Source organism: Tupaia chinensis, unplaced genomic scaffold, assembly GCF_000334495.1.
Source record: "Tupaia chinensis unplaced genomic scaffold, TupChi_1.0 Scaffold148065_1, whole genome shotgun sequence".
NCBI lineage: Eukaryota > Metazoa > Chordata > Mammalia > Scandentia > Tupaiidae > Tupaia > Tupaia belangeri.
Window position 1 is genome coordinate 515,341 of NW_006207915.1, and position 17,654 is coordinate 532,994.

The window sequence follows — 17,654 nt, forward strand, 5'->3', positions numbered from 1 at the left end:
AGTCCAGCCGGCCCCCCGCCGCACTTACGCGCTCGTGAGTCCACCGCGGGGCAGAACTGAAACTTTCTGGGGCCGAGCGGAAGAGTGCGGGACTGCGGTGCCGGCGGCCATGACGTGCACACCCGGCCGCGGGCCGCTGCGGACTACAACTCCCGGCCCGCTCTGCGCGGCCGAGGCCTACAACTCCCGTCAGACCCCGCGGGCAGGTGGGCGGGGACTAGGATGCGGCTCCCGGCATGCCCCGCCTCCTTTCACACTCCGCCCCTCCCCGGGGCGGGGACACACACACACACACACACACTCACTCTCACACACGCACACACTGTCTCACACACACACACACACACTCACTCTCACACACACTCACTGTCTCTCTCACACACACACACACACACACACACACACACACACACACACACGTTAACCCTTGCAGCCCCGGAGGGAATGTGTGCCCACGAATCATCTGCTTTCTGTGGGCCGGGCGATCGAACACTCAACGTGGCCAGTTGTCTGTGTGCCATAAGTGAAATATGTCTGTATTACAAAGACTTAGTCCGAAAAAAGAATGTAAAACATCTAAAGCATTTTCAAATATTGATTACATATTGAAATGATGGTACTTTGGATAACTGGGATAAAGTAAAGACATTGTATTAATACGTTGCTGGACTCAATATCCCATCAAAAATCACCCTCTCTTCTTTTTTTAAAAATTTTTAAAAAAATTATCTTACTTAAGTTTATTTATTTATTTAATTTGTCCATTTGAGCAGAGAGTGATAGAGTGAGCGTCAGAGAGAAAGAGAGAGAGAGAGGGAAAGTGAGAGAGCAAGCCGTCAGGTCAGGGACTCGAACCATGGTCAGCCCCCCACCCGCTCTCTAACACTGACGCTCTTTTTATTTATAAAAACAAGCAGACCACCGGCCCAGATGCCTGTGCTTCAGCAATGGGCAGAGCAGACGAACGTTCCTGTTCCCAGAGAACTTACATCCTAGAGGAGGGAGATGGACACTGAGCGTGGCAGGTAATCTGGGTGGTGAGTGTGAAGATGGCAGGTGCTAGAGGAAGAAGAAAGCAGAGGAAAGGAATTGCAGGGCTGGGACTGGGCAGCAGGCAGGAAGGGAAAGTCTCTCTTACATGGTGACGGTTTTGCAGACTTGAAGGAGGTGAATATGACAGTTTCAAACCACGTCTACAACACAATGTCTTGCGTACTATTTTCAGCCAGAGGTGTGAGGGGGCGGGATCTATGTTTTGTATCCTTAATCTGGACCAAATGAATGACACTGGAGTCTCTGGGGAGGGACTCAGACATTACTCGTTTTCCAGGCTTCCCTGTGATCTGGGATGTTGGAATGTGAACTTTCTAACCCCTATTGTCCCCCTTTGTTGGAGCAGAGAAAACAGGCCTCATAGGTTAGCTGGGAGAGGTAGCAGTGTGTGGCCCGGTGTAGTATAGGTCTCAGTGGAGTCAGCTTCCGGTCTCCTGTGCGTGTCTTCGGTTAGGTGTGGCCTTCTGTGTAGGTGAACTAGGCACCGGAACCTCATGGAGAGTTCTGAGGACCTGGGTTTCCCCTCCACCTGCTGACACTCATGCCTGTATTCATTGGCTAGCTCTGCTATAACAGGTTTGTTGGTGGACTCAAACCAGACGAGCTCACTGTCTCGCAGCTCGGGAGTCTGCAAGTCTGGGCTCAGGGTGTCGGCTGGCTTTGTTCCCTCTCAGGCTGTGTGTGCCTTCCTCCCAGCTGCTGGTGGCTTGCTGGCGGTCTTTGCTATTTGTTGGTTTGTGGCAGCAGAATTCTAGTCGACACGTGGCATTCCCCCGATGTCTGTGTCTGGGTCCACGTTTGCCCTTTCTAGAAGGACACCAGTCGTCCTGCATTGGGGCTCACGTTAACCCCAATATAAGTCTGCCTTAACTAATTACATCCACAGTGACAGCTCTGTTTCCAAACACAGTAAAGTCATAGAGATCCTGAGTTCTAGTACTCCAGTGTGTGCATTTGGGGTCAGAGGATGACCCATTTCGATCTGTAACATGCCCAAAGGCGTAGATGTGTCTCCCCTGAAGAGCACTGTGGAAATGCAGCCTACGAAACTGCAGACCCATAGGCTTTGTTTTTAAGCACAGAAGGGGATCTTAGAGCGGACCTGGTTCAAACGTCTCTAGATAAGATGAAGAAACAGGCTCCCGAGGTAGAAGTAGCTTGCTAGGGACCCGGCCAGAAAAGTGGGTGTCGTCTCCCAGCAGGCCAGCATCTGTGGGTTTCCTCTCATTTTGGAATAAGCAGAAGATGCTTTGATTTATTAGCAGTGCTCAGTGGTTTTTGTGTGTGGGTTTGGGTTTGGGTTTTCCCCCCTACTGGAAAATATCGGAGGCAGATTGTTGAACTGGCCCATCAAAAATCACCCTCTCTTCTTTTTTTAAAAATTTTTAAAAAAATTATCTTACTTAAGTTTATTTATTTATTTAATTTGTCCATTTGAGCAGAGAGTGATAGAGTGAGCGTCAGAGAGAAAGAGAGAGAGAGAGGGAAAGTGAGAGAGCAAGCCGTCAGGTCAGGGACTCGAACCATGGTCAGCCCCCCACCCGCTCTCTAACACTGACGCTCTTTTTATTTATAAAAACAAGCAGACCACCGGCCCAGATGCCTGTGCTTCAGCAATGGGCAGAGCAGACGAACGTTCCTGTTCCCAGAGAACTTACATCCTAGAGGAGGGAGATGGACACTGAGCGTGGCAGGTAATCTGGGTGGTGAGTGTGAAGATGGCAGGTGCTAGAGGAAGAAGAAAGCAGAGGAAAGGAATTGCAGGGCTGGGACTGGGCAGCAGGCAGGAAGGGAAAGTCTCTCTTACATGGTGACGGTTTTGCAGACTTGAAGGAGGTGAATATGACAGTTTCAAACCACGTCTACAACACAATGTCTTGCGTACTATTTTCAGCCAGAGGTGTGAGGGGGCGGGATCTATGTTTTGTATCCTTAATCTGGACCAAATGAATGACACTGGAGTCTCTGGGGAGGGACTCAGACATTACTCGTTTTCCAGGCTTCCCTGTGATCTGGGATGTTGGAATGTGAACTTTCTAACCCCTATTGTCCCCCTTTGTTGGAGCAGAGAAAACAGGCCTCATAGGTTAGCTGGGAGAGGTAGCAGTGTGTGGCCCGGTGTAGTATAGGTCTCAGTGGAGTCAGCTTCCGGTCTCCTGTGCGTGTCTTCGGTTAGGTGTGGCCTTCTGTGTAGGTGAACTAGGCACCGGAACCTCATGGAGAGTTCTGAGGACCTGGGTTTCCCCTCCACCTGCTGACACTCATGCCTGTATTCATTGGCTAGCTCTGCTATAACAGGTTTGTTGGTGGACTCAAACCAGACGAGCTCACTGTCTCGCAGCTCGGGAGTCTGCAAGTCTGGGCTCAGGGTGTCGGCTGGCTTTGTTCCCTCTCAGGCTGTGTGTGCCTTCCTCCCAGCTGCTGGTGGCTTGCTGGCGGTCTTTGCTATTTGTTGGTTTGTGGCAGCAGAATTCTAGTCGACACGTGGCATTCCCCCGATGTCTGTGTCTGGGTCCACGTTTGCCCTTTCTAGAAGGACACCAGTCGTCCTGCATTGGGGCTCACGTTAACCCCAATATAAGTCTGCCTTAACTAATTACATCCACAGTGACAGCTCTGTTTCCAAACACAGTAAAGTCATAGAGATCCTGAGTTCTAGTACTCCAGTGTGTGCATTTGGGGTCAGAGGATGACCCATTTCGATCTGTAACATGCCCAAAGGCGTAGATGTGTCTCCCCTGAAGAGCACTGTGGAAATGCAGCCTACGAAACTGCAGACCCATAGGCTTTGTTTTTAAGCACAGAAGGGGATCTTAGAGCGGACCTGGTTCAAACGTCTCTAGATAAGATGAAGAAACAGGCTCCCGAGGTAGAAGTAGCTTGCTAGGGACCCGGCCAGAAAAGTGGGTGTCGTCTCCCAGCAGGCCAGCATCTGTGGGTTTCCTCTCATTTTGGAATAAGCAGAAGATGCTTTGATTTATTAGCAGTGCTCAGTGGTTTTTGTGTGTGGGTTTGGGTTTGGGTTTTCCCCCCTACTGGAAAATATCGGAGGCAGATTGTTGAACTGGTTGTAACCACAGTTGGAGGGAAGGGACAGGCAAAGGTGGGTACTTCCACTCTAGACTCCCGCGGGTTAATGCAAGAGCTTTGGACGAGTTTTAATGATGTACTTGAGGTCTGCATCCCCAGCTAGGTGGACCGAAAAGCAAGGTCATTTTGTCTCCACCAAGAGAACTGAGCAGGGTGGTCTGACCCACACAGGCCCTGCTCCACACTCCATTCTCCAGTTCCCAGGTTCTAACCCAGGGCCTCCACCAGCACAGAGCTTTTAAGAACTGTAATGCTCTTGGGTAGAAAAATGAAGCAACCTAGTGCTATGAGCTTTTCCCATCTAGCCTGTGATGTTTGTTACAGCAGCCCCCACTGACTAAGACAACCAGCCAGAGGTAGTCGTGCATTCATGCTCGCCTTTAACTTGTGTGTGTAATACAGTGGGGCTTTCTGTTTTTATGAAACGGTTGTAAAGTCATTCGTATTTATCTAGGACACAGTGGCATACAAGGTAGGTACTTCTACCTGCTCAGCCTCCTGCACACTCCCCCCCCCCCCCCCCCAGTGTGACCAAGTCTACATTACTTCTCCGCAGTTTTACAGATGAGGAAACTGGGTCTCCAAGAGGCCTCTGGTCACAGCAGGAAAAATCAAAGAGCTGGATCAGGGGGTAGATCCAGGGCTCAAATGACAAGGGCTTTTTCAGGTCTCTTTGACTGGGCCTTCCCTGTGTGGAGTCTACATTACTTCTCCGCAGTTTTACAGATGAGGAAACTGGGTCTCCAAGAGGCCTCTGGTCACAGCAGGAAAAATCAAAGAGCTGGATCAGGGGGTAGATCCAGGGCTCAAATGACAAGGGCTTTTTCAGGTCTCTTTGACTGGGCCTTCCCTGTGTGGCAACCTCTGCCTCGTCACAGGCAGGATTCCCAAATGAAAGCTGTTGGGGTTCAACAAAGCTTAACTCCAAACACACTGGGTGACGTTTGGGCTGGTGGGCCTCAGAAAAGAGACTAAGCCCATGGGGCGAGGGTCTGGCAAGCATGGGGAGAGGAAACAGAAGGACAAGAGTCAAGAGAGGGCCTCCTGCCCACTCAGCAAGCCAGCCACAGACATTGCTGGGCACGCAGGGTGGTCCTGACAACTGGATTTGTACTCTCAAGGGACTTCCACTTTGCTGACACCGTGTGTGGCCTGGGCTTCCCTGGCTGGGAGACATGCTCTGCTTCAGCGAGTTCCTCTCTCCCTGATTCCAGGGAACTCCTGCAGGTGGGAATGCTGCGGAGAGGACCTTCCCTAGAACCACCGTGGGATTTCTGTTCTGGCAGCAGCAGGCGGTCTGCAGCCCGTGGCCAGGACTGCCCTTTTGACTGCAGAGAGGGGTGGGCCGGGAGGGTCCAGCTCACCCCTAGCACACCTAGCACACCTAGCAGTGGTCTCTGTGGGCGGGAGATGGGAAGGACAAGGAAGGGCTGCCGTTGGGAATGTCAGGCGTGGCCCCTGGTGTGCAGCTGCCTGGCTGAAATTTCCAGCGGTCTCACCCCTTCTCCCTCTCCCTCCCCGCACACTCCTCCTCCTTTGTGCCTCTTCCCCTGGGTTCCTGAGGAGCCAGGTGAGGGGAAAGCTTCGGCCTAAAGGCTCCCTGGGAGCTCGCCAGCCAGAGCTCCGGCCCTCACAGCTGTGTGAACACACAGGCAGGTGTACATATCCACTGCGCCCAGGGAGATGGCTACAGGGTCCAAAGGGATGCTTGGAAGAGCCTCTTGGGCTGCACAGGGGTGGGATGGAGGAGGAGAGGGTGGAGAGCCTCTCAAAGGGTGTGCTCCATAGTAACAGGCGGCCCCTAAACCTGCCTTCTGGGAAGGACAGGATCAAGACCTGGGTGCTCTGGTTTGGCCGAGTGGGTGTGTGGGCTTGAGGCTTCTGCCCTTCTGCTCCCAGGGTCACCCTGCCCTCTGAAGAAAAGCAGAAAAAGGTCTAATAAGTTGGAAAGGGTGCTGAAGGACTAGCCTGACCAGAAGTCTGTAGGCTTGGCTCTGACCACTTACCCCCGTCTCCTTCCTCTGCTGTTTCTTCTGTCAGTGGAATGTGATGGCCCTGCCTAAGTTGGCAAGTCCACAGTCCTGGCCTCTTCACTGGTGCGTCCTCAGCCCTCTCTGGCAGGCGCTTTGGCTTCATTATTATTTTTGTTTAATGTTTATTAATCCCATGGGTGAGAGAAGCAGACAAAGGGAACAGACGCCTAGAGAGACAGCAGCCCTGCGGTCTTGCTGCCAGCCCACCCAGATCACAGGCGGCATGTGCTGGTGTACCAGGGAGGTCTGTAGACACGAGCCTGTCGCCTACCCACGTGGGTCTGCTTCTCAGAGCATGGCGTTTTATCACTGTGCCACTGTCCAGCCCCTACACCCCCGGGCTTCACTGTCAAAGCTGGCCCCTGTTCTTGCCTAGGCAGTCCGGCCTCTCCAGGGCCATGGAAGCTGCAGCCAGGCCTGGGGGGACCTGCCTTCCGCCCTCTCTAGGCCCCCACTGGGGCCTGGGTCGGTAGTGGGGGGACCTGCCTTCCGCCCCCTCTAGGCCCCCACTGGGGCCTGGGTCGGTAGCTATGTATTCAGCAAGCACAGGTGGAATGCCTGCTGTGTGCGCAGTCCTCTCACAGGACTGTGGAGGCCGAGTGTAGACCGTGGCTTTGACTTTGGGTATGAGGTTGTGGTTCGGGTAAGAGGCAGACATGTCCCCCTAACTGGAGGCAAAGCTGAGTAGACCATGGCTACAGAGAGGGACAAGCAAGGTTCCCGTGAGTGCAGGCTGGGAAAGAAGGTCCGGAGCTTTAGAGAAGTCACCCGGGGCAGAGATGACAACCCGTGCCCCTAGACATGGCCTCTGCAAATGATAAACTTGGAGAACAATGACAGTGTCATTCTTTGCTCCCACTCAGCGCAAAGTGGCCGGATACCAGGGCTCAAGGCTAGGCTGCTGTCCCTAGCAGCTCGTAGTCTGATGGGGTGGGGAGGTAAGACATGGATGTGTGTACCTACCCCCCAAGGTGGAGACAGGCAATGTAATTTTCAGGGATACAAGCAGGTGCCATGGCAACCCAGAGTGCCCTTCTGATGTGCAGATTGGAGACTCCTGGAGGACCTGGCCTTTCAGCTGAGGCTTCTAAGCTGGGGAACAGAAGGACGAGTGTTCTAGGCCCAGGCGACAGCATGACGAAAGCCCAGGGGTGGGAGATCGGGACAAGAATGTCTGGAAAGATGTCAGGGTCCTATGCTGCTGGGTCCCGGGCTGCTTGAGGAAGGGGTTAGATACAAGAAAAATGAGGTTGTTGGCTGGCACCAGCTTGTGGAGACCTGCGGGAAGCCTTGGGAGATGTTTGCTCTTTATTTGTGAGTAATGAGGAGCCATTAAAGGTTTGGGGGCGTCAGGGCAAAGGCAGCCTAATGGGGGAAAGAGAAGAACTACGAGGAGACGCTGAGGAAGACAGACCATGCTTCAGGGAGGACGCGGTGGGCAGGCAATGGTAAGAGCAGCTCCAAGAGCCACGTGGAGGGCCGAGGCAGGACCGGCTGGGAGAGTTGAGGAGATGGCATGCCAGGCTCCAAGAGGACTCAAGGTTTGGCATGTAGGCGGCCCTGAGCCAAGCAGGGGAGGACATTTTTGGTGGGAAGTGGTCATTCTGAGGTCAGCTCACTAGCCACCTGGGAAGGATGAGACGTTGGAGGAGTCTTTGACCCGGGTGCCTTTGCCAAGGTGGGCGTTTGCTGCACAGCCTTCCGGGCAGGACCATTGGCACCGGGAGGCTAGAACTGTGCCTTGTTCATCTTCGGATCCTGTGAGTGAATTATGCAGAAGGTACTGGCTACATTCATGCCGTTAATAAAATACGAGCTAAATGTCTGGGGCCAGTTCCTGTACTGGGAACCGAAGCCGGGATCCTGAACACTTTTGCCGTCTAGTTATGGGTGGTTTGAACTGGATTTCATCAGGACTGTGCTCATTTGAAGGTGTGTGATTGCTCCTGTCCCGCAGACTGTCTCATCCAGCAGTCCCCGAGGCGTGCCTGGGAGCCCACCACTCCTAAGTGATCAGGCCGGCCAGGCCAGCCCTCAGCCAGGAAAGGGAGAGCACACCCTGCCAGCAGCCAGCATCATACAGTTCCCACACGAGCGAGCTTCGGGCCCTCGTAAATTCTCAAAGGATGCTCCGTTCATGTTTTGGAAACTCCTCATAAGAAACGTGTGTCTAAATGAAGGAATGGGTGTTGAACTCAGAGTCCAAGAAATGCTTTTCTGGATGGTGATATAAATTCTCTGGTGGGAAGCCACTTCTGTGCAGGGGAGGGGCATGTGGGAGCCATGGTGAGCTGAACCTTCCCTGCCCTGGTGGCAGGTTGCATCCCCACTGTCGTGTCCTCTGCATTGTCCCTTCTGCTGCGCTTCTCCAGGCTCCCTGCAGCTGCCCTGTCCACCGTGGCCTGCAGTCAGCTCCTCTCAGTAGAAGGAGAAGCCCTCATAGGCGAAGGCGCCAGGGCTGTGGGTGAATGGAGACGGGCTGGGTGCCTGCTGCCGACAGAGCCAGAACTGCCGGAAGAGCCTTTGGAGGTGCCTGCGGAACTTGACCCCAACGAAGACGTAGAGCACCGGGTTGAAGCAGCAGTGGGAGAAGGCGAGGTTGCGGCAGATCAGCACGGCCAGGTCCAGCTGCTGGCTGACCTCACAGCTCTCGATGACCCGCCTGTGCAGCAGGGTCTGCAGAAACAGGGCCACGTTGTAGGGTGCCCAGCTGAGGAAGTACACCGTCACGATGATGAGGATGAGCCTGACCGTCCGGTGGGGCCGTTTGGACCGTGAGCGGAACAGGGTCCTGAGAATCTCCACATAGCAAAACAGGATGACCACCATGGACAGCAGGAAGAAGAAGTTGTGCTGGTAGACGGAGGCCAGAAACCCCTGGAGGTCAGAGTAGACACAGCCCCAGGGCAACACCCTGTGGTAGATGGCGTCCGGGACGGAGGACAGGATGCTGGCCACCCATACAGCCATAGTCAGCAGCACACGGCAGCGGAGGGTGTGGACGTGCAGGGTCGAGAGGGGCCTGACCACGGACAGGTAGCGGTGGATGGTCATGATGGTCACCAGGAAGATGCTGCTGTAGAGGCTGATGGAGAAGACCATGCTGAGGAGCTTGCAGAGGAAGTCTCCCAGCACCCAGCCCCAGTGGTAGCCCGAGACCCACACGGGCAGCAAGCAGGTGAACACCAGGTCTGAGAGGCACAGGTTGAGGATGAAGACGTTGGTGAGGGACTCCAGGTTCTCGTACCTCACCAGGACCCACAGCACCAGGTTGTTGCCCACCAGGCTGAGGAGGAATACCAGGCTGTACAGGACGGTGGTGGTGAAGGTGGAGAAGACAAAGGTCTCGCTCTCACACAGAAGGCTCTGAGAGTCATAGTCAAAAGCGGTGGTGGGCTCTGGCAAACCAGAGGACTCCATGTGGACCAGATGGCCGGGGCAGGAAAGCGTCTGAAATGACAGAGACAGGAGGTTGAAGCCGTGTGGTTAGGCTAGACACCAGGAGGACCCATAGCACAAACGAGTGTGGCTGTGGGCCGGCCGCCACTTGGTGCACCATTTGTAACGCGAGGAGGGAGCGGGGAAGAGTGGTGGAAAGAGAAGAGCTTCAAAGATGCAAGATCAAATTTGGGCCCCATTACTTTGCTCTTGGGGCTAGTTAACCTTTCTGAACCTTGGTTCCTCACCTGCAGAATGAGACTATGAGAGTCAACCCTGCATTTACTCACGAGTTTCAAACGTCTACTCCGCCTGCCTTTCTCCGTTCTTCCTGCCTGCCTTTCTCCCTTCCTCCTCTCCCTCCTTTCTGTCTTTCCATAAAGTACAGAATCCTGATGGCACGACTGTGTCAGAGAAATCGCTGTCTCCTAGAATAGCCCCGGAAGGAGAGGACACAGAACAAATAACCTCAGGACTACAATGCACGTGGAGACTGGCGACTAGACGCTAACTCAGGTTCCCTCCCAGAGCAGAGAGCTCCACCATTTGGCAGGCCAGTTGACAGAGCATCCCATCCCGTAAGTGCAAGCATGTGACCGCAGCTTAGAGGAGAGGAGGCAGGGGTGGGTGGGGTGAGGGGACTAAGTAAACCAACCCAGAGTGACACTTCACCTTTTCTCCAGTTAGTGAGGTGTGAGACTTAGTGGGACTAGAAGGCTGAGGAGGAGGGAGGGAGGGTGACTAGAGAGCTGGGATTTTTACTGGGAGGTGAATGAAGTTTAGGCCAGGGATGGAAGCTTGGGTGGAGCAACTGGCTGAGCCAGTAAGAGAGGCCCTGGCCCGCTGTGGTCCAGGCCTCATTTCATCCTGCACCTCACCATGAGGCACGGCCACTTCGATTTTACAGGAGCGGACGTTGAGGCTCAGGCTGGGAAATGTCCTTGTCAGTTTATAAAGCCAGTAAGAGCTGTCGATGAGAGGACAACTGCAGAGTCGAAGTGCCAACGAAATGGAAAGTTACGGGTCTCATGAAGCCAGCACAGAGTGACAGCCAGCCTTCGAGCCGTGTGATCAGAAGGGCCAGCAGCGGGGTCCTGTGAAAGTGGCCGGTATGTCACTTTCTGTGGAACACGCTTCCTTTAGACTAAACAACAAGGCAGGCTGAGAAAAGAGCTCACGCTGGTCGAAGGGACAGAAGAGGCTCTGGGGAGATGGGAAGGGACAGGATTGGGGAAAAGTCCATCGGCAGAAGTTCTCGGGGGCAGCTTACTGGGCAGGTTAATGGTCCCTTCTTTGTGGTCAGCATGATGTGTGGTCAGCTCTAAAGGGATCTGGTGCAATTGTTTTTTTTTTTTTTTTTTGAATTGGGCAGGTTAATGGTCCCTTCTTTGTTGTCAGCATGATGTGTGGTCAACTCTAAAGGGGTCCGGTGCAATTTTTATTTTTTATTTTTGAGAGGTTTTTGCTATAGGGTGCATGTGCTCGCCAGAAAGACAGAGAGAGACAGAGACAGAAAGTGAGAAATCAGCTCCTGGGGGGTTGGCCAAGTCATAATCCCTTCTCTATTCTCCTGTTGGGATCTTGGGCACTCACACACGCCTGGCATGAGTGTAAGCCACCGGGTCTGGGACTCGAACTGTGGTCAACCACATGGGAGTCCAACAGCATAGCCATTATGCCAACTTCTTGTCCCCAGTGCAAGTTTTTATCACAAGTAAGAATGTCATCATGAAGGTCAGGAAGCGGAAGCAGGCTGTCAGCAACACTCTCTTTCTGTCCTCTGGTTTCAATTTAAATAGCAGTCTTTTCAGGATAAATTTTATCTTCACATCACAAAAAGAGCCAAGGTTGGAATCCAGCCTCTGTTGCCTTATATTTTGAAGAAAATTAGAGAAATAGTCTAAGTTTTTCACTTATTTAGACTTGGATAAATGAATAGTAAGGGGGGGGTCCTTAAAATTTATTCTACTTAAGGGAGTCGAATCAATTGTGTCTCCAGAAACCAAAATGAAGGTAGTCCATTTATTTTGTAACCTTTGATTCCTAAAGAGAAATTTGCATGCTTTTCTGTGTTCACTGCCCACTTGTGTTTTCCTATTTTCAAAAGATTTATAGATTTTTTTCTTCTTGGAACAATAATTTTTTCTTACAGATTTTTAAGATTGTTTACCAAATACTGTCAACCCCTTGTGCTTTTAGCCTGTCAATTTTCTTATTTTCAACAGATTTATAGATTTTTCTCCTTTTTCTTCTTGAAACAAAAAAAATGTTTTTCTTATAGATTTTTAATATTATTTACTTAATATCATCAACCCTTGGGAAGCCTCACAATGTTGTCTCTTGTCTTAATTTTTTTGACATGTAGATACCTGGGTGTTTACATCCTAAAGATGGCCACAGTGTCTCAACGTGTCAGCCCTTAGCGACCACAACGCCCTGTGATAAATGCGGGTTCTGGAATATACACCTGAGTTGCAGACAGTCTTTACCTACAGGAAGCTTATGGGTTATAGAATAACATGGAATTAGCAATTCGGCAAACACCTGGGTTTCCTGAAGCATGACAGGCTGGAAGTGGGGTATTTGGGGACAGAGGCCTCTGAACACCCTTTACACCATACAAGCCACCCTAAGTCTGAATAACCCATTGACCAGAATAGACTGACCCGTCTTCTTAACATCACTACCAGGCTTTGTGGTTGGAAGTTTCTTGAAGTGAAAGGGCTTCTCCAGAAAAAGAAAATACCCACCCTTATATTTTAACTTACTAAAAGAAGCCGTTTAGTAGACTCTTGTAACCAAGCCACAGGAGAACCAAAGTGACTCTACCTTGTAGTTAGTTAGTCTTGGAGTTCCTCGTACTAGAGTAAACTTTAGGGAAACCAGTCTTTACCTTCTGTCTGTCCCTTCCGAATCTTATAGAACCTAGCCTGCCACTGCCCTCACAATACCTTGCTGAGACTGTCCAGGTACCTGGCTATAGAGATGGAGGCAGGAGAGACCCCAAGCCCCTCCCGTACGAAGATGTCACCTGGGAGCTCATGCATTGCAAAGCCTCACCTAGACCCTCGCTGCTTCTGTCAACAAGCCAGGATCTAAGAGTCACCTTGACATGCTCGTTTGGATTCTTCTGCCTTGTTCGCCATTGCTTATCTCTAAGCTCCTTGCAGAGAAAGGGAACTGGAAACCTTCTCCCCTGCTTGCCCCTGACCTACCAGGTATCTTTGTGATCCTGCCTGAAGACAGTAACCAGGCCTCCCTGTGATCTGTCCCACAGCAATGACACGTGAAGCTTCTGAGTGTACCTCACACTGACCCCCTTCTCCTACGGAAGTTTTGTCTCTTACCCAGTCCGCTGGAGGTGGTTATGAACTCCCTTCCACTTCCCCCCGGTGTTGGTCTCGCCGAGTAAGTCCTTTTCCTTATTCATCAACTCTTTCACGTCTCCGAGTGGCACACCTGGTTTGCGGACCCCTGAATAAACACCCTTGCTTGTTCCAGCACTAGCCTCCATGTCTAACCCCTCTCTGTCTCATGGCACAGACCAGATGATGGTTGGCCTCTTTGGGTGGAACCAGTGATGCCTGCATCGCTGAGGCAGACTAATCGCACTCCTCCATTCTCGGAGTTCACATTTTCCTCTTTGACTCTTTAGAATAAAAGATGTCTGAGATAATGGAATCTCGGCCAATTCAGCTGCCTTCCATCCTTCCCCACCTTCCTCTATCTTTTACTTTTCTTAAAAGCAGGATTTTTGCTATAAGGTGAGTGTGCCGAACAGAGAGACAGAAAGCTAGAAATTACCCCAGGGGGGATGGCCATGCAGCAATCCCTTCTCTCTAATTTTGGTCATGCATGTACATGTGCTCAGTGTGAGTTTTAAGCCGCCGGGTCCGGAACTCGAACCACGCTTGCCTACATGGGAGTCCAGCGACGTAACCACTATGCCATCTGCTGGTCCTGCTCTGTCTGATCTTAATCTGTAGTCCAACCTGAATGGACTGATGAAATGACTTTTTAGTCCACATCTGCCAAGTTAACAAGTAGTGGATTATTTACTGTAGAAGATGACATAACTGCGTCTCAATTCCGGTAACCACTGAGTAAGCGTCTAGGTGGCTAGCACTTCTACAGATAAGAGCTGTAAACTCACTCACGCCAGTTGTGTGTACATGCAGGCCCAAGGTCCCAAGAGAAGAATGGAGGAGAAGGGATTGAGACATTGCCATGCTCCTGGGAGGTGATTTCTCGCTTTCTATGTCTCTGTCTCTCTCCATTTCCCTGGCAAGTGCAGACTCCGGTTTGAGTCCAGACCCAGTGGCTTCAGAAACATGTTGGGTGTGTGTGCGTGCATGCTCAAAATCCTGAAAGAAGGGAGAGATGGAGGAGAAAGGATTGCAGTGTGACCATTCCCTATGGAGAGTGATTTCTCTTTTCTCTTTATCTCTCTGTCTCTCTCTGGAGAGTGCATGTGCCCTTTACCAACAAGACAAATTACAAAATATTTTGGACTGAATAATAATGTAAATACCACATATCAAAACTCATGGTTTGAGGGGCTAGCAGATGGTGTGGTGGTTAAGGGTGCTGGACTCTTGCATGGCTAACCATGGTTCAAGTCCTGGACCTGGCAACTTTCTGTCTTTTCCTCTTTCTCTCTCACTCTGTCCCTCTCTGGTCAAATTAAGATAATTAAAGTTAAAATAATAAAAATAATTCCTTAAAAAGAAAAAACTCATGGTATGAAACTAAAGCAGTACTTAGAGAGAAATTATAGCTTTAAATATTTATATAAAAAAGAATAAAGGTCTCAAATCAAAGACCTAAATCAATGACTTCAGAAACTAGAAAAAGTTAAACTTAAACGAAAGAGAGATAATATTAATTAAAAGGCAGGAGTGAAGAAAATAGAAATAAGAGAGTAAATAAAGTTAAAATCAGTTGTTTGAAAAAAATTAAATAGATAAATCTTAGATTGATTTAGAACAGAAAGAGAATACAAATTGCCATTAACAGGTTATATTAAAGAAGGCTTATTTCTACAGATCTTACAAACTTTAATAGAAGAGCAAATATGATGATCAATTTTATGTTAATAAATTCTATGAAATGGAGAAATTTCTTTAAAAATTCAACATACCAAAATTAACATAGATGATACAGAAAGGCTCAATGGTCTTATACTGATTATAGAAATATAATGAACTATTCAGAAGTCTTGCCTCACTTGATAAATGCAGTAAAGCACGTGAAAAGATTCAACACTCATTCATAGTGTAAAGCCTCAGCATATCAGAAATAAAAGAGAAATTGGGCACCTACCAGCACCGTCCCACTTTCCATTGGTTATTAATTCATTTGCTCAGACATTTCAGAGGTGACCGAGTTCTGGGCCTGGAAGGCCTCGGGGGTACAAAGGAGAGAGATGCCAAATGTCCTCTCCAGTTATAGTCTAGGCTTCGGTTCCTTTTCGCATGTCGTCCTTCCCCCTCCCCAACTCCATGACCCACTTCAACTCCAGGGGACTGAACTCAGCTTTCAAAACCTAATTGAGATTGAGAAACAGCTCAAAATTATACAACCACAGACCAGCTTTTCTAAAAAGAATGCAGATTCCTGGGAAGACCAAAGACATCAGAGCCTATAGAGGGTAAATAATATTCAGAAATTTGCATATATATTAGTCCTCCGGGTGGTTCTGATGCGCACCCAAGTTTAGAACTCCTGTTACAGTCTATTAAAATTCGAGGGAAACATAAGTAGAAAATGTCTGTAAAAGAACTAACCTGAATCGACAATGCTTTACGTGCGTCGTGAAGCAGAAATGATGTTTCTCTGTTTCATATTCCACTCAAAGAGACCCAAACACCTGCCCTGCCCAGAAGGCGAGAGGAAGGTGGGGCTGGGGCTGGGAAGCACTAATATGAAGAGTCTCAGAGGGAAACAGGGTCTTTTTTTTTAAAAGAGATTTTTGCTATAGGATGCATGCACTCACTAGATAGACAGAGAGACAGAAAATGAGAAATCACACCCAAGGGGGGATGGCCACACCACAATCCCTTCTCTTTCATTCTCCTCTTGGATTTTGGGCACATACACACAGGTGCCCAGTGTGAGTTTTTAAAGTCACTGGGCCTGGAGCTTGAACCAGGATCGACTATGTGGGAGTCCAGCACTGTAGCCATTATGCCATCTGCTGGTCCCAGAAACAGGATCTTTTAACAAGGGTGCCAAGGCTGTTCAGTTGGGAAAAAATAGTCTTTTCAACAAATGGCACCAGAACAACACACCCATACAAAAGAATAAATTTGCATCCTTCTCTCATATCATACACAAAAATTATCTCAAAATGAATTAAAGAACCAAATGTAAGAGCAAAATCTGTAAACCTTATGTGTGTCAAAGGACATTATCAAGAAATTAAAAAGGAATTTTGAATCTATAGATAAACTTGGAGAACATGGCCATCTTCACAATATTGAATTTTCTATCCATGAACACTGGATGTCTTTCCATTTATTTAGGTCTTCTTTGATTTCTTTCTGTATTGTTTTGTGTTTTTCAGTGTATACATTTTACATATTTTTGGTTCGATTTATTTCAAAGCATTTTTAATGCTACTGTGAATGAAATTGTTTTCTTAATTTCATTTTCATATTGTTCATTTCTAGTGCATAAAAATACAACTCATTTTTAAGTGTTGATTACGTATCTTGAACTGATTTATTAGTTTTATGTGTTCTTTTTGTGGATTCTTTACGGTTCCTGATATATAACTCATGACTTCTGCATATAGGAGTGTTTTACTTTCTGTCATATCTGGTTACCTTTTCAATCCCTTGTCTAATTGCCCTGGCTGGAACCACCGGTACAGTGTTGAATGAGAATTTTGAGAGTGGACATCCTTGTCTTATTTCTCATCTTAGGAGGAAAGTTTCTCATCTTTTACCATTAAATATGATATTAGCTGTTTTAATATATGCTATTTATCAGATTGAGGAAGTTCCATTCTATGCCTAATTTGTTGAGTTTTTGGTTTTTTTTTTAATCATTAAAGAGTGTGGATTTTTGTTTAAGTGCTTTTAACACATCTCTTGAGTTCCACTGTATGGAAGTACTACCAATTTTTTATTCCTTCAACTCTTAAAATATATCCTGTTTGCTCCCATTTCTTGACAATTATGAAAAATACTTTATAACGAATACTTTATACAATTAGGAAAAATACTTTATCCTTCTTGAAGGATATCTTGGCTACTCCCATTTCTTGAAAATTATGAAAAACACTTCCAATAATATGTATTTAAAAAGTATTTTTATATACTATACATTTTGTGTGTAGGTGCAGATTTCAGTGTAGACAGAAGTTCTGAGTTGGGTAAGTTGGGTAAGTTTTGGTATGGATTCAAGTTGTTTCTTTTTTTAGAACAATTTCTGTTATAGGGCGTCTGCGCTCACTGGAGAGACAGAGGGACAGAAAGTGAGAAATAACTCCTTTGGGGGGATGACCATGCCACAATCCCTTCTCCTCCATTCTCCTCTCAGGATTTCGGGCACGCATGCACATGCACCTAGCATGGGCTTTCTTTCTTCTCTTTTCTTTTCTTTTTCTTTTTTTTTCCTTTTTTTTTTTTTTTTTTTTTTTGAGAGTGTTTTTGGTATAGGGAGCATGCACTCTCCAGGAAGACAGAGAGAGAGACAGAGAGACAGAAAGCGAGAAACCCCCCCCCCCCCCAGGGAGGGGTGGCCATGCTGCAATCCCTTCTCCTCTGTTCTCCTCCCAGGATCTTGGACATGCATGCACATGCACCCGGCATGATTTTGAAGCCACCAGGTATGATACCTGAACCGCGGTTGGCCATGTGGCAGTCCAGTGACGCAACTGTTAATTCCATTTATTATTATTATTATTTTAAACATTCTATTGCTACACATCATTTGGCTTGTAAAGAGAATTTACCCAGTATGAAATACATCTTGGACCAGACCAGTTGAGAATACTATACATGTTATCATCACCAGGTAATAAACCATTTCTGT

The 17,654-nt window shown here is 48.7% G+C and overlaps 2 protein-coding genes across 3 annotated transcripts in view; both read right to left on the reverse strand.

Moving 5' to 3' along the window:
- The window catches only part of FYCO1 (FYVE and coiled-coil domain autophagy adaptor 1), a 71,442-nt gene extending 71,281 nt beyond the window's left edge, over window positions 1-161 (reverse strand). The window contains exon 1 of the mRNA XM_006170127.3: window positions 29-161. The gene's annotated coding sequence lies outside the window, so the exon portion shown is untranslated. The remainder of the gene's footprint in view (window positions 1-28) is intronic.
- A 7,309-nt stretch (window positions 162-7,470) lies between these two features.
- Window positions 7,471-15,487, reverse strand: XCR1 (X-C motif chemokine receptor 1). 2 transcript variants are annotated; one of them, XM_006170128.3, is made up of 2 exons: window positions 15,401-15,487; window positions 7,471-9,626 (listed from the first exon to the last, which is right to left on the reverse strand). In XM_006170128.3, exon 2 carries the CDS (start codon window positions 9,594-9,596, stop codon window positions 8,595-8,597), a length of 1,002 nt encoding a protein of 333 aa, XP_006170190.1. In that variant the 5' UTR covers window positions 9,597-9,626; window positions 15,401-15,487; the 3' UTR covers window positions 7,471-8,594. The 2 variants fall into 2 exon arrangements, with proteins under 2 accessions (XP_006170190.1, XP_027624740.1); XM_027768939.1 differs by lacking the exon at window positions 15,401-15,487 and adding an exon at window positions 14,937-15,024.
- Window positions 15,488-17,654: the final 2,167 nt, after the last annotated feature.